The 15,854-nt window shown below is 33.9% G+C and overlaps 1 protein-coding gene across 1 annotated transcript; it reads left to right on the top strand.

The window, feature by feature from the left end:
• Positions 1-3,584: 3,584 nt before the first annotated feature.
• LOC110887874 lies at positions 3,585-15,666 on the top strand. Its single transcript, XM_022135438.1, has 2 exons — positions 3,585-3,926; positions 15,418-15,666. The coding sequence occupies exons 1-2, from the start codon at positions 3,585-3,587 to the stop codon at positions 15,664-15,666; spliced, it is 591 nt and encodes a 196-aa protein (XP_021991130.1).
• The last annotated feature ends 188 nt before the right edge of the window (positions 15,667-15,854 follow it).

Raw genomic sequence — 15,854 nt, 5'->3', positions numbered from 1 at the left:
GAGGGTGTGACTGATGGGTATCAGAGCCATTGGTTATAGTGAACTCAGTTTTAAAACTTTTTGAGAAAAACCAGACTATAATTGTTTCTGTACTAAGCAAGCCGCAACGACACTACACTCCAAAGTACAAGTCCCAACATCTTTTATAGCATAAATCACGTATGTGCCTACTTGTTACTTATTCGTTGCATGGCATCTACTTACTTATTGCATTACATCTCAGATATGTCTAGTTCCCAAGACCCTAATGGTAAGTGACCGGTTGCCCCCTCATCACCTTTTTACGCTAAATCAATCCCTGGCTCAAGAAAATGCAACTTACAATCATAATAGTTGTTTAAGGAAATAATTAACCGTATATATTGTACTTCATTCCCAATCCCGCAATCCTTCAAACAGTTGTAATAAGTATTAGTGAATTTGCTACCTGGTATATGAACAAAAGTAAGATTGTGTTTCCGTAATCAACGAAGATATATGTATATATAAAGGTAAAACAGTAATTTAGCCTAAGATCCAAGAAGCTCACAAGACTAGGTATTTTGAAGCTGAGACTCCACTCCACGAAGCTCATAAGCCTAGGTACTTTGAAGCTAAGATTCCAAATGATATTCTACTTCGGTTGCTTGCTCTTGATTCAATTTAGTCAAAACAACCAATGATCTCTTGGCCTAGTGTTAAGGGGTGGTGGAAATTAGATTTGCTTCTCTTGGAGATCCTGGTTCAAATCCAGGCAAGGGGGGTTTTAATACCAACTTGGTGATACTAACATACTAACTACTAACCCAGTTAGCGACTTCCTAACCATACGCCGTTTCAAAATAATAAAATTTGTCAAAATAGTTTTAAATATCTCTCAAGTCGATCTCGAGTAAATTAGGAGGTGAATTGCTGAAGTCACTTGCATATTGCATATGCTGGTTGATAATTCGAGCCCTTACTTTTATAAGTAGTTGAATAATTCTAAACCACTTAAAAGCATATCATTTTGAACACAATAAACAATCAAGATCAGTGGCGGACCTAAAAAAAATTTTATAGGGGGCGAAAATATTTAAGGTTTGGTTGTCTATGCTAAACATAAAAAATGGTCAAATTCGGGTTGGGTCGGATGGGATCATATAATAAAAAGATAATACCAAATTCAATTTTAAATACACTATAAAAATATGTCAATCATCGTTCTAAATCGATAAGAAATACAGTATCTGTACAATTGCTTCTAGGGTTTTCTAATTTTTAAAGCCCAATAATTATGTAATCTATGTGTTTCTATCAAACATTAACCTAATAAAACTAGTTCTATACCCGTCCGATGAACGGGTTTTTTCATGTTATAATATTATTAATATTTTTTCCCATTCTAAACAAAATCATTATTTCCTACATATACAAAAACAAGTTAGGAGAATAGTGCCACGCAGCAATTATGTTAATGGGAACATAAGAATATATAATTTAAATAAGAAAGAAGTGATAAGCTAGGTAAAATAAAAGATTATTTCATTATTATTATTAAGTATTTCAAATTAACTAGGTTTAAATAAGTTCGCCGCGTTGCGGCGAGTTTCTTTTGTTATTTAGTCTGTGTTTACATGTGTTTTGAAATCACTACGCGCGTGTTTTGAAATCACTACGAGCATGCTGCGAACGTAACTGCTGACAAGAATAAAAAGAAAATGTAAAAAACACTAAAAGATAACCGAAAGAAAATCAGCCTAAAAAGTTGTATGGTAACGATGCTGTTCGTATGAAACCCGTGGTCAGAGATGAGCAAATTGTTCTGGGTACCGGTACCAAATTTGCCGAACCGAAAGATCTTAAGTACCAATCGACACTGACTTTTGGCGTTCCTGGTACTGGTTCAATACCGTTTTTTACCTTCATATACCGGTACCGTAACCGGTATTTTCGGTATCAATACCGATTCTGTATCGGTTGGCACCAAGCTCATCCCTACCCCTAAAACTAAAAAAAAAAAATGTTAAAGAAAATCAACAAAAAAAAGTTGTACGATGCCATTGTTCGTACGGTAACCGTGATTATGGATGATTAAATGGTACCGGGTAGCAGCACTGAATTTCCCAAACCAAAATATTTCCAATATTAATTCGGCACCAGCTTTTGGCGTTTTTTGTATTAGTGCCAGCTTTTACCTTCATGTACTGATACCGAACAGGAACGTCCCGGTATTTTCGATACCAGTACTGGTTCAATACCGGTTGGCACCAAGCTTATCCCAACCCCTGATATTAAAAAAAGAATTAAAGTTTAAAAGAAAAGAAAATAATTAATATATAGTAATATTAAATATTAAATAATAAAAGTATTTAGAAAACTATATATTATTATAATTTTTAAATCACTATTCATTTCAGTTCTAAAATTAATATATAGTAATAATAATAATAATAATAATAATAATAATAATAGTAATAATAATAATAATAATAATATATAGTAAAGTAATAATAATAATAATAATAATAATAGTAATAACTAGAAAAAATCATAAGGTGCTTTCCTTCTCTTTCTCTATGATAAATCATTTATTTTGTTTTTTTTCTTTGACTTTGGTGTTTCTATTCCACATTTTGAAAATTAGAACAATAGTGAAACTTGTTCATTAAATCATATTCTTTTATCTCTGAAAAAATCATAAGGTGCTTTCCTTCTCTTTCTCTATGATAAATCATTTATTTTGTTTTTTTTCTTTGACTTTGGTGTTTCTATTCCACATTTTGAAAATTAGAACAATAGTGAAACTTGTTCATTAAATCATATTCTTTTATCTCTGTAAAATATTTGGTATAAAATTATTTATAATAATTAATTTATAACATCAAAATAAATGAACAAAACATGAACACTGTATTTTATGTCTTTTGTTTTTTTATATTTATGCTATTAAAATTAAAATTTTCTGTATACTTATGCTATAAAAGAATTATGTTCATAAGTTTACGTGATGAGCCAAAGAGTTTAACGCACAAAATCAAATTATTAAGGATTTGAATATAGGAAAAAAGACACAGTTAAAAAAGCTAGCAAATCGTCATTCAACATAACTAATATAAATTAACTAATTATTGTATGTTAAAAATTGTCTTCCCAAAAAAGTAGTCAATTTTGAAAAGAAAAAGGTGCACGTGTCATCAACTGTATTGGAACAAACATTTTAGTTGATATGTGTAATTAGGCTGGACAGTATGGGGGGTCGTCCCAGCCCCGTCCCAGCCCGTCGCCGCTCCAACACTGTGCCCCCCCCCCCCGGCTTCGTCCTGGGCGTCCTCTTCTGTACGTTGGAGCCGATCCACAAGATGACCAAAAACAAGGCCTCTCCCTCTCTCACACACATATATATACAATATATACATATACATTTTAGGTCCATCCCCCATTTCCATACCTCCATCCTATTTGCCCCATCCTCATGCCCATCCTATGTGGCGCTTACGTGGCAGACCATCCTCCAAGGGAGGACCATCACCATATCGTGTAGCCTTACACAAACACCCGATATATGCTCGGGGCTCAAGATTAATCTTGCTAAGTCTAATATATTTGCTATTGGAGTGGGTTCGATGGAAGTTGAAGATATGGCATTTCTTATCAGGTGTAGAGCAGGGGACTTCCCTTTTAATTATCTTGGATTAAAAGTCAGGGCAAACTTGAATCGGGTTGCTAACTGGAGTCCGGCGTATGATATTTTTGAGAAAACACTGTCAAAATGCAAAGCCGCTCAATTGTCTATCGAAGGTAAGGTGACTCTAATAAAGGCCATTCTAGAGAGCTTACCCAATTATTATTTTTCCTTATACAAGGCCCCTGTCAAGGTTATTAATGATTTGGAATCTAAAATAAGGAAAATCCTATGGGGAGGTGACGATGTTAACAATAAGCTCTATTGGGTGGCGTGGAACACGGTAACTTTACCGAAAGATTGTGGAGGGCTTGGCCTTAATAAGCTCAAAAATATTAATATTTCGCTTTTTGCAAAATGGGGATGGAGATTTAAATCGGATAAGAACAATTTATGAACGAGAGTCGTTGAAGCTATTCATAATATGAGACTGTGCTGGGAGTTTATTCATTCCTGAAAATCGATGGGTGGGGTGGGCTGTAATATTGCAAACGTTCTTTCTAGAACTTCTATCGACGGGACTCCTTTAAGGAATTTTTTAAAAGAGAAGTTGGAAATGGGGAAGATACTTCTTTCTGGCTTGATCCATGGTTGTGTAATGAGCCTTTAAAAGATAAGTTTCCTGAGCTATTCAAGTTGGAAAGGGAGAAGATGCAGGGTCAACGATCGGATTAACATCAGAAACAGTGGGTCGGTCGCTGGGCTTAGGTATGTTTGGGCTTGGGTAGGAATATATCGGCTGGATTAGAAACCTCGGTTCTATTGGAGTTATGCAGCATGTTGTATAATGTCAACTTAAATAATATTGGTGAGGTGTGGGAATGGATTGGTGCTAGCGATAAAGATTCCAATGTTGGAACAGTTAAATGTTTGTTAAATAAAGATAGGGTCCAAAATAACTACTACGTCCCGAACACTTGTAAATGGTTGCCTGCTAAATGTAATATTTTCATTAGGAGGGAAGCCATGAACAAAATTACTACAGTAGATGCATTGAGGAAAAGAAACATTGATATTCCGGATTCCAGCTACATTTTGTGTAGAGATGGAGAAGACTCGTTGAGCATATTTTCTCCAGAATTTGTTTTTCTTTGATTTCAAAGATATTACCGGGATTTATGATCACGTGGGCCTAAAAGGTGTTAAGAAGGAGGTGCTTAAAGGGATCATTAGATCGGATGTTGGTGTATTTGGAAGGCCAGAAATAGAGCCAGATTTGACAACAAAGAAGTAAAGATACGTGACATTATGAGTGATATAAAGGCGACGGGTTTCTTATGGTTCAAAAATAGGTCGAATTTTAAAGATATTTCGTGGCATGATTGGTGTAAATTTGTAACTATGTAGTGTCGTTTGTTGTCGGGCCCCTCGGTTTGAGGTTGGTCGTTTTTTCATGAAGTTTTCCTCTAAAAAAAATATAAACACCCCTACTTAAATACTTAAAATAAAATAAAAGATCATCTTCTCCAAAAGCCAAAAAAAACAGTCCTTGTATGTCGGAAACTTTTTCAGGTGAGCCCCGTTTTCATGGTTTTTTCTTTTATTTTGATTAAAATTTGCAACAACTGTTCTTCTATTAGCAACTTCATGGGGTGCGGAGTTAAAATTTCATGGGGGCGTTTGAGATTTTCACGTACGTTTAACATTAAAATAAAAAAAAAATTCAAGAGGGGCGGCCGCCCACCCACCTTAAGCCGTAGATCCGCCCCTGATGAAGGCACTCCATGAAACCCACTTCTTCGCTAAACCCCTAAGTCATAATCATGCAAACTTACACACGCCTTTCAACGATTTCCAACAGATATTTATGATTACCTTTTATATTTATATTCATGTTTTTAATAGTGTTATGACTTTAATTGTTTAAAGATTACATGTCCTGACGTCGGAATGTTGTGTTTTACCTGAACTTGTGCATTGGCATGATATTGATTGGTCCCGTAAGTTTTCCGATAAAAGATTCTCATGATTAAAAACACATATTTACTTTTAAATAAAGCCAACCCCATGAATGCAAAATAAACATAACTAGAAAACAATTAAATTTTGAGTCAATACTAAAGTATAAAAGTAGAAAACAAATAAATCATTGTACAATATGTGATGTAAAATTGATTTATCTAAGCCCATTATGGTATGATGGTTTCCATTAAAAGAATAACTCAAATCATGTATAATTCAAACACTTCAACACTTTAAATGGAAGATTGCACAAAAGTATTTGACCAACAAATTATTATTAATGATGAAATAACAACAATGCAAATCATTAAAATCACTTTTTAGAGTGATAACAAGAGAAAAAAAAAAACAAAATGACAGATCTAAGGTTGATCACCTCTAAGCCTCCTAGCCAATTGCATATCCTTTGGTGTAATTGTGACTCTCTTGGCATGAAAGGCACACAAGTTTGTATCTTCAAACAATCCCACCAGATAAGCCTCGGCTGCCTCTTGAAGTGTTGCCACAACACCGCCTTGAAACCTCATATCTATCTTAAAAGTATGTGCAATCTCTCTTACAAGTCTCTGAAATGGTACTCTTTTGATCAACAATTCAGTGCACTTCTGGTACATTTTTATTTCTCTTAGCGCTATTGTCCCTTGTCTAAATTTGTGTGGGATTATAACTCCTCCTAGCCTGGCAGAAGATTTATAGGCTTTCTTAGTTGCTAGCTTGTTACTTCTAGCCTTTCGACAAGCAGATTTGTGAGGTGTTTGCTTAGTTCTAGACATTTTCTTGTGAACTATAAGAGATTGATGCGTAATTGTATGTTTAGAGAAAGATTTGATAGTGTATGTTGATTTTCCTAGGAGATCATCGGATTTTATACTGCTTTCGGCCGTAAGTACATATTTTTAAAATTTTTGGTTGAGATCATGCACGAGATTTGTACGGTAGGATTATAGTACGGAGAAACGAACGGTTGAGATTTGAAGATAATAATAATAAAGGACACGGATCGATATCCATCCGTTTGTATGTATGTATTTAAAAAATGCCTTATATATCGAAGACAATTTGGAATGATGCTTATACGTTTTATCGATCCTAGTCTCATAACCAATTGAAAAACCATATAAAGAGTCTAATCATATACCCATCAGGAACCTGTTACTACTGTTAGGATTCCCATTACCTACAACTCAATCTTAAACACACCTAAAAACCAACTTAAAATGTTATATGTTAACTGCCTGTCTTACTAACAATTCTATGGGTTTTTTTCCATCCCATTGATGATTTATAAATATAACACAAATTAGTAGAGGATCACACACTTATTCATCACACTTTCTATTTTCTAATGTTGTTATGTTTCTTATCAACCATGTTTAAGTATAGTTGGATGGATTAACTCGAAACATACTATTCGACGAATTTGATTGGATTCAGGCTCATATGATATGGATATGAAACATACAAACCAACACAATCAAATTGTAATTTGGTTGGATTTAGATCAGTTTTTGGATATAAACATACAAAACACTAAGAACATGCCCAATGGGGGTGGGGCACAAACACCTCCACTTCGACCACCCCCATGTTGATCAGTTCTATTTAAACATAAGGGAAAACATGTAAATAATACCTGATACAGCAAACAGGCCAGCAGAGAATCCAGTCAGAGACGCAGCCACGGAGTTCGACATAGTTGTCAGCTTGATCTAGTTCCCCTTTAGGATGTATCTTCTTGATGGTAGTACCGAGTTCTTTAGGGTTGAAGAACTCGTAGTAATGGAGAGAGAGAGGAGGCGATTTTAGTGATGATGTTATGAATGTCTAACCCTAATCCCTCTATAATCATCTCCTTATATACACCCAAGGGGAAACCCAATTAGTTAATTAGGGTAATATGGCCCATCAACAATTACCAACTAATTATATTATAGGTTTTATATATTTTGATCTATATTATATAAATGATAATGATGGCTACTAGATTAAATATAAATAAATAAATATTTAATCTTACATTCTCCCACTTAGCCGAATAATCATTTATCATGAGTATTAGATTAGTCTAATCAGAAGTTAATACTCATTTTAGCTTTAAACCAAGAACCGTAGCAGAGAAATACAGCCGTTGAGTCATTATGCAACTCAGGACCCCCATTAGTCATACTACATCCTCAATTTAAAACCTAACAGTTATGATCAAAATACAAACAAGCCCTTTAGCGCTTGATTTGTATTTATATTTGTCTATATGTCATTACACCGGCAGAACATATGTAAGAGACATACAAAATCAAACTGATGAGGAAAATTAGTTAATAGTTAGTCATTCATAGTACGATATGCAGTTGTACATAGTCATCAATATACCCGTGATTATTATAAGCACTTACATAATAGTTATGGGTGATAGACTTTTAGTTATAGGATCCTTAAGCATATCATGAATGCATTCGATACAAAGATTTAGTTTCCTCAATTCGTTCACAAATGAATAATTAATTGTGTATCGAAATTTAATGCTGCACCTCTCGAACTGTTACTGTTCAAGGAGACATGGTAGCTGACTTTATCACAATAAGTCTTCAATATATTAATTATATGGAGTTAATAAACTTATGAGTCCACTGATAAATTTCCAACAACATTTAGTGACTATATTATGTCGTTATAACTTAGGTTGTTGATATCAGTCCATTATGACTCCTCCATGATATAGGTTTTGTCTGCTGACATAAGGATATACCCGAAATTACATTTTGTCAACTTTGAACATTACAAAGTTAAAGTAATCAACCGGTTTGAGTTCTCACTTCTTCTTTAAATTATAGTCTCTCGTTTCTTTTAAAGATATTGTAATACTATATTAGATGCTTCACATTAATCTAGGCATATCTAGTGTGTTGCAATGTGAGTAATATCTAAACGAGTATAGACTTGAACTTTCATAAGGCTTCTAATTAATGAAGCATAAGGAAATAATCTCATTTATCCTATTATCCTCTAAAGGAGAGTAGTATTTTGTTACATATGTAAGAACCCATTTAATGTTAAACTTATGGAACGATACTATTGTCCCATTGGGTCTATCTCGGTATGTTATGATATCTATTACATTAGAAATATCTCTGAGATCTGTTATATCAAAATTTGTGTTAACAATGCTTTAACTTATGTAACATATACTTGTCAAAAGAATGTCATCTATATAGACAAGTTTAATTTAGTTGCTCCCACTCATCTTGAGGTAGGTACATTAATCCACTTGGTTGTTGATGAAAATAATTACGTTAAGATTTCATCACATTATGATGTTTGCATTAACCCATACATTGATTTTATTTGCTTATAGACAAACCGTTCTTTAACCTTAAGCTTAGAACTTTCAGTTTGTTTTATGAACATGTAAATATGTCAGCCAATTGTTAGGGAATGTTGTTTTAATGTTCATCTAATGTAGCTAAAAAATTATTATATGCTACTAGAACAGTGATGATCCTAAAAGAAATCTTTTGTTAGATATTTAAAAAGATTCTTTAATAATATATCTTTTCCTGAGTATAACCTTTGACAATCAATCATGCTTTTATGTGTCTTAACGTTTATATTGGGATTTGGTTTAGTTATGAACACTCTTAGGTAATTCAATCAAATCCCAAACGTTATACGAACACATAAAAACAGTTTTACTAGAAAACAATTTCATTCCATTTAGAAGATTGATTGACGCTAATGGCTTAATTAGAAGAGATAGGATCGGAAAACTTTTCCAAAATCTGTTTCAACTTCAGTTAGGGAGGTTATGTAATCATCAAAGTTAGTAGGCTTTTAAACCTAGATGACCTCCTGAATTGATTATTGGGTTTTAAAAGTTTCAGTTTTATGGATTAGCTCTTGGTTACGTTGCTATCATTTTCATTCTAAGTTTGTAAGAGTTGGTGCAGTATGGTGTACAAGAGGTGTAATCGGAGTTAAATTCGGAGTGAAATTTAATGACTTAATGACACTCTTCCCCCCCCCCCCCCCGCCTCTTGTATTCCTTGCAAGTCATGATAAGGACTTTGACTGCTCCCACTGACCTTAGAAATCTTTAGGAACTCAGCATGCTTAGGGTCAATATTTAATGACCAACAAATTCTGATAGAGAAACACAAATTAATGACGTTAATCGTTGTAGTTTCTCTTGTTGAGGATTATGTTAGTTTAGGTAAGAAACCTAAGTGTGCCCACAATTAAGCAACAATGAAACTTTTGTAAGTGTAGCATTAGATTGTAAAGAGACAAGTTTTGATGAAACAGTGCCAAAATGAGCAGTGACTTGTACAAGAGGTGTAAATTGAAGTAACGTGAAGTTTGCACTCCCCCACCTCTTGCAACTTTTTACAAGTTATAATTAAGACACTTAATGCTCCCACTAATCTATGATGTCTCTAGAAATGCTACAAGATAAGTTTCAATTAGGTATGTGACGTGGGAACCTATCATATATATGTTAGACTTTACTTGATTTCCTTAATGTCCAGATGTCATAAGAAACTTAGGGACATATTTAATAAAAATCATGTTAAGCACATATATGAATAGATTTCTTTAAGACCATGGGCCATATGCGACAAAATTTAGTTATAATTTGATAGTCTTTTCAATGATAAATGAATTATGTCTGAATGTTCCATTTGGAATAAGTTCCTCGAATGTCAATGACTTATGATGGACCCATACTTATTCCTTAAGCCAAGTCATATTTTAGGGCTTTAACGTCATGATTTAAAGTCACTTAGAATGAGATTAGATGAAAATCATCCTCATTAACCATGTCATGATTTCTCATGAATTTCGGTTATAATGGATGAAATTTGTAAGTCTCATTTTCCTTTTGTCAAATTATTATTTGCATGATGACAAAAGTTGTGAAAGTATAAGGTGTCATCTAGCTTCATCTTAGTAATGTTTCTATCCAGATATTGAGAACAAATAAGATGAGAGTTTAAGGTTAGTGTGACTTTATGTTGACTATTCAAACCTCACAACCTTCATAACATTGCTTAATTATGATACTATATTCTGACTAATACTCAGAATATATGTACAGTATCGAAAAACGTTGTTAGAAGACTGCTTATTATTGTTCTTATAGCCTTAACATTTAATTTTATCACTGACTCTCATTTTAGTTATTTGCTAACTTATGGTAAGGAAACGTTTAGAACTAGAATCAACTTATCACGTGTTAATAGGAATATTAAAATTACCAGACTTAAATATCATTAGTAAGTGACTATCTAATTAATTTATCCAACTGTTCTTTAGAGTAATGGATAGTCTCGTTGCTTATGCTTAGTCTAATGGCATAATTATGTAGTGAGATTCTCTTTTGAAGAACTTTAAAGTTGGAATCTTGTACTTGTATTTTGACTATGGACCTTAGAACAATCCTCTTTTAATGTTTCAGTGGTTGTAAGGTGAACAACATCTTATTTTCCAGTTTCAAACAATTATTTCTTTGTACATATGTTGCTTATCAACATACTCATTTTCCTTTGGTACTTTTGAGTGTTATAGTTGATTTATAATGCATCAAATTGTATAAGTGAAAATCTTAGTATGTAATGTACTGAAAAATTGTACTTCCATGCGTAAGCCCTTAACTTTATGGGTCATGGTATTGTACATTATAATGTATTCACATAAACCACTTAACTTTATAGTTTACAATTTTAAATGAAGGCATGCATCTTAGGAATTCTTGTTATTATTCCACAGATAATAGATTAGTCTTAGGAAAAACTTAATCTGTGATAGCATTTATGTTAGAGAGTTCTTGATTATCATGAGAGACATCATGTTTGATTTGTCCTATTCATCATGCTCTACTTTTCTTCTGTAGTAATCATTATCAGAAGAGAGCAGTAGGATTATCGTGTCTTAAGGGATAATCAAGGATTTAATTTAAGAGCTAATTCTTATAGAAACTTTAAATAAAGCAAAATATTTTAGGTTTAAGAATTAGAGTGGATGAGAAATTGATTTATAGAAGAAAATTACAGTGAATAAGATTATGGGTACTAAAAATAAGGCAGACGAAATGGTCATAAAAATTAATGAAGGATCATTGATATAAGGATAATCATGTGAAGAGGATGTGATATGTCTATTACTAACATCAAAATAATAGACTATTTAAAGTTCTACTTAAACGAAGATAAATCAGCTTTGGCCAGAAGTGTAATCATTTAAGCATGTGTGCAAAGTAATCGTGACAAATTAGCTTTGGCCAGAAATGAGACAATCACTTTAGTTATGCACTTGTTAAGTATGCTAGACATAAATGAATTAAATCAGCTTTGGCCAGAAGTAAGACATTCACGTTTGTAATGCATAATTAACATAGCTTCTATAATACTTGAACAATAAATAGATGCATCAAATCAGCTTTGGCCAGAAGTGATACATCAGAAGCTCATTCAAGTTAAGCCATTTTGGTTTTGTAAAACATTATTTGATCCTTATTAATTAACTAAGTATTTACAAAACCAATTATTTAATAGCTAAGTCTTAGTTCACATTAAACAGCCAAAAATAATGAGGTTTCGAGTGAGATCTCGACTCAGTTATGAGGTCTCGAGTGAGATCTCGAGTCAAGTCTCGACTCATTTGTAACATTATGAGGTCTCGACTCAGTAAGGTCTCGAGTCGCAACCTCGTTGTTCCGAGTCGGAACCATGGTCTCGACTACTGTATTTTATGAGATCTCGACTCATAATGAGGTCTCGAGTCGCAACCACGGTCTCGAGTTGTGAAGATTGAAGCCTTTAATCGAAACCTCAGTGGTCTCGAGTTGAAACTTTATGGTCTCGAGTCGAGACCTTTTGTCTCGAGTTGTAAAGATTTGAGGACCTTATGATTTCGAGTCGAGACCTTGTAATCTCGAGTGAGGTTGTAGTCTCGAGTGAGATCTAATGGTCTCGAGTCGTAATCTAATGGTCTCGAGTCCACTGTTAATAGCTGTTATTGTGATAAGTTTGAATTGTAAGGGATTATGGGATTTAGTTTCCTATTTTAATGTTGATCTAAATTTATCAAAATATTTCAAAATAATATCCATTTAATTTTTAGAATAGATTTCGAAATTCTAAGAGATAAATTTTAGATCAAAACTAGGAAAAACACCCAATAATCTAAATTTAACTCCAAAACTTAGGGAATTTTCGAATTTCTCATAAGAACATAAGACGAACCCTAAAATTAAAACATAATTCTGGAACTCGAAACCTGAAAATTAAGGCTTCTATAACAGATTTCGGACATGTTGATTTTAACCATTATGATTTCTAGTCACTGATTTAACATTCCTTTTCCGAAAACAATGATTTCGGGTCATGACTCGAAATCGGCTGATTGTGATTATGAAGTTCAAAATTTCTGTTATCATGATTTTCGAAAAACTGACTCGAAACAGTAACTCGAGAACAGAGTTTCGAATTTTATTAAACTTTGAAAATTTATGTTTTCCAGATTTCAATCCCAGAATAATGGATAGGAAAACAAAACTGATTAATCAACATATGCTCTGATACCACATGTTGATCAGTTCTGTTTAAACATAAGGGAAAACATGTAAATAATACCTGATACAGCAAACAGGCCAGCAGAGAATCCAGTCAGAGACGCAGCCACGGAGTTCGACATAGTTGTCAGCTTGATCCGATTCCCCTTTAGGATGTATCTTCTTGATGGTAGTACCGAGTTCTTTAGGGTTGACGAACTCGTAGTAATGGAGAGAGAGAGGAGGCGATTTTAGTGATGATGTTATGAATGTCTAACCCTAATCCCTCTATAATAATCTCCTTATATACATCCAAGGGGAAACCCAATTAGTTAATTAGGGTAATATGGCCCATCAACAATTACCAACTAATTATATTATAGGTTTTATATATTTTGATCTATATTATATAAATGATAATAATGGCTACTAGATTAAATATAAATAAATAAATATTTAATCTTACACCCTATTGGTGAAGATGGATGCACACCATCTCTCTCTCTCTCTCTCTCTCTCTCTCTCTCTCTCTCTTCTTCCTCTCTCTCTCTCTCTTCCTCTCACAGTTTCCATATCGGCCACAAATTTCTCACATACGAACCTCAAATTGTTAAAATGTAAGTTATTTGATAAACAGAGAACGAATATTCTGATAATCTAAGAAGAAAAAAACATGCCTTGTCATAATGATGAGTTACTAAAGAGGGATTATTAATGATGGTGATAAGTTCATTAAGGAGTTGGCATCATCAGCAATAAAAAACTTGATGCCATAAGCTTTTAGGCATCAAATAGTCCAGAAATCATGAAAATTTAATCTAGTTTACAACTTTTAATTCATGAGATACAATTAAATCTTCAACAGTCTGATAGTAATAACTCATTAGCTGACCATCAATCCAATATATATATATATATATATATATATATATATATATATATATATATATATATATATATACATATTCAAGTTCATCAGTTCACAATGAAGTCTTTGGATTCTATGGCATGGTGGTGTGATCCAATTCTTGGACAACTTGAAAATAAATTCAAAAATTAAATAAAAACGCCCAAACTAAGCAAACCCGATTAGTTTACATTGGGTACAGATTAACTAACGTGATCTCGAGTGGTAGAAACGAAAAATGAAAAGGGAATGATGCACATGTAAAACAAGGTTGTCCGGTCCTTTTAACTGTGCGGCAACTGATCATCCTAACTACAAAGCATCATCAAATTCATTTTAATTTAGTTTTTAACCAGAGATGGTAAGTTATAATACAAACCATAAACACGGCATGACTTGACACAAACTGTAAAGTGTTGTCCTTTTGTTTTTTGGTTTGTATGTGTAGGTACGATCATATAAAAATCTTATTTATAACTATGTTTTGGATAAGAGAAGCTAAAAACCTATGAGATATATAAAAAATTACTTAGGTGGATTTTGTTTTTTCAGAGGTAAAATGTCTGCAGTCTTCAGACTAAATCTGCAGACATCTGTAGCAGACTTGGTTTTAAAAAGCGAGAGGCGCACAAAAGCGACCAGGTCTAAAATTGAGGCGCGAAGCGCTAAAGCGCTAGGCTTTCCGTACCCGAGGCGCAAGATGTTTATATACTTTTTTTTATATATCCCATACATATCCCATAGGTTTTTAGCTTTCTTTAACCAAAATATAGCTATAAGTAAGGCTTTTATACCATTTTAATTACATGTACAAGTCAAAAAAACCCAAGGTACAACATTTTTATGCAGTAAAAAACCTAAGTTACATGAGGCGCGCGCCTCAGGCCAAAAATCCCACAAAAAAAAATCAAAAAAATGCGCTTTTTGGTCGCTTCCTGTAATTACACAAGGCGAGAAGCAAAAAAAGCCCCAAGCCCTGCGCCTTGCGCCTAGGCGCGCCTAGGGCGCGCTTTTTAAAACCAAGGTAGCAGAAGAGGTGGACCAAACCTCTGCAGGCTGCAAGAAGAAGATTGTTTGTTTTTTAACTTCTGCAAGCTAAATTCCATAATAGAACATCTAATCATAACAAACAAAAAACTATAATCAAACCATTTATCACAATGAACATCTAAATTCCATAACAAACACAAAAAATTAACATAATCATAAGCAGAAATTAACATAACCATAACAAAAAATTAACATAATCATAAGCAAAAATCAGAATAAAAACACCAAAAAAATAACATAATCATAAGCAAAAAACTAATTAAGAACTAACATTATAAAAAATAAACATACATATACATACCTGTGAAGAGGAAGGAGGAGGGAGGTGGCAGTGGCGGCGGGGAGGAGGGAGGTGGCAGCGTTGTCGGGGAGAAGGGAGGTGGCAGCGGCGTCGGGGAGGAGGGAGAAGGATGTGGTAGCAGGGGGAGAATGGATGTGGCAGCGGCGGCGTGGAGGAGGGAGGCGGAGCTGGGGTGGAGGAGAGGTGGTGGAGGAGATGGAGGAGTTCTAGGGTTTTTGTGTGTGTTTGTGATATCTCGCAAAAATGAAAGACAATAAGAGGTAAGAAGAGCCTTACCCACATCTGCACCAAAAAGAGACACCCAAACCTTTTTTAGTAAAAGGTCTTCGAGAAAACAAACAATCTTCAGACCCAAAGGTAAGTGCGTGGTCTACGCGACGCAGACATAAGAGGCCAGGAAGATTTTCTTGGAAAAAAACAAACAGCACCTTAATCACCTTGCGCG

Source organism: Helianthus annuus, chromosome 11 (assembly GCF_002127325.2).
Source record: "Helianthus annuus cultivar XRQ/B chromosome 11, HanXRQr2.0-SUNRISE, whole genome shotgun sequence".
NCBI lineage: Eukaryota > Viridiplantae > Streptophyta > Magnoliopsida > Asterales > Asteraceae > Helianthus > Helianthus annuus.
This window is presented reverse-complemented; position numbering and strand designations above follow the sequence as displayed.

What these genes read in the sequence shown, in the direction of transcription:
- LOC110887874 (XM_022135438.1), top strand. Translation starts at nt 3,585, where the DNA reads ATGGAAGTTGAAGATATGGCATTTCTTATCAGGTGTAGAGCAGGGGAC. An exon ending in ATTGGGTGGCGTGGAACACG is followed by an intron (nt 3,927 to 15,417) that starts GTAACTTTACCG and finishes ATACCTGTGAAG; the next exon opens with AGGAAGGAGGAGGGAGGTGG.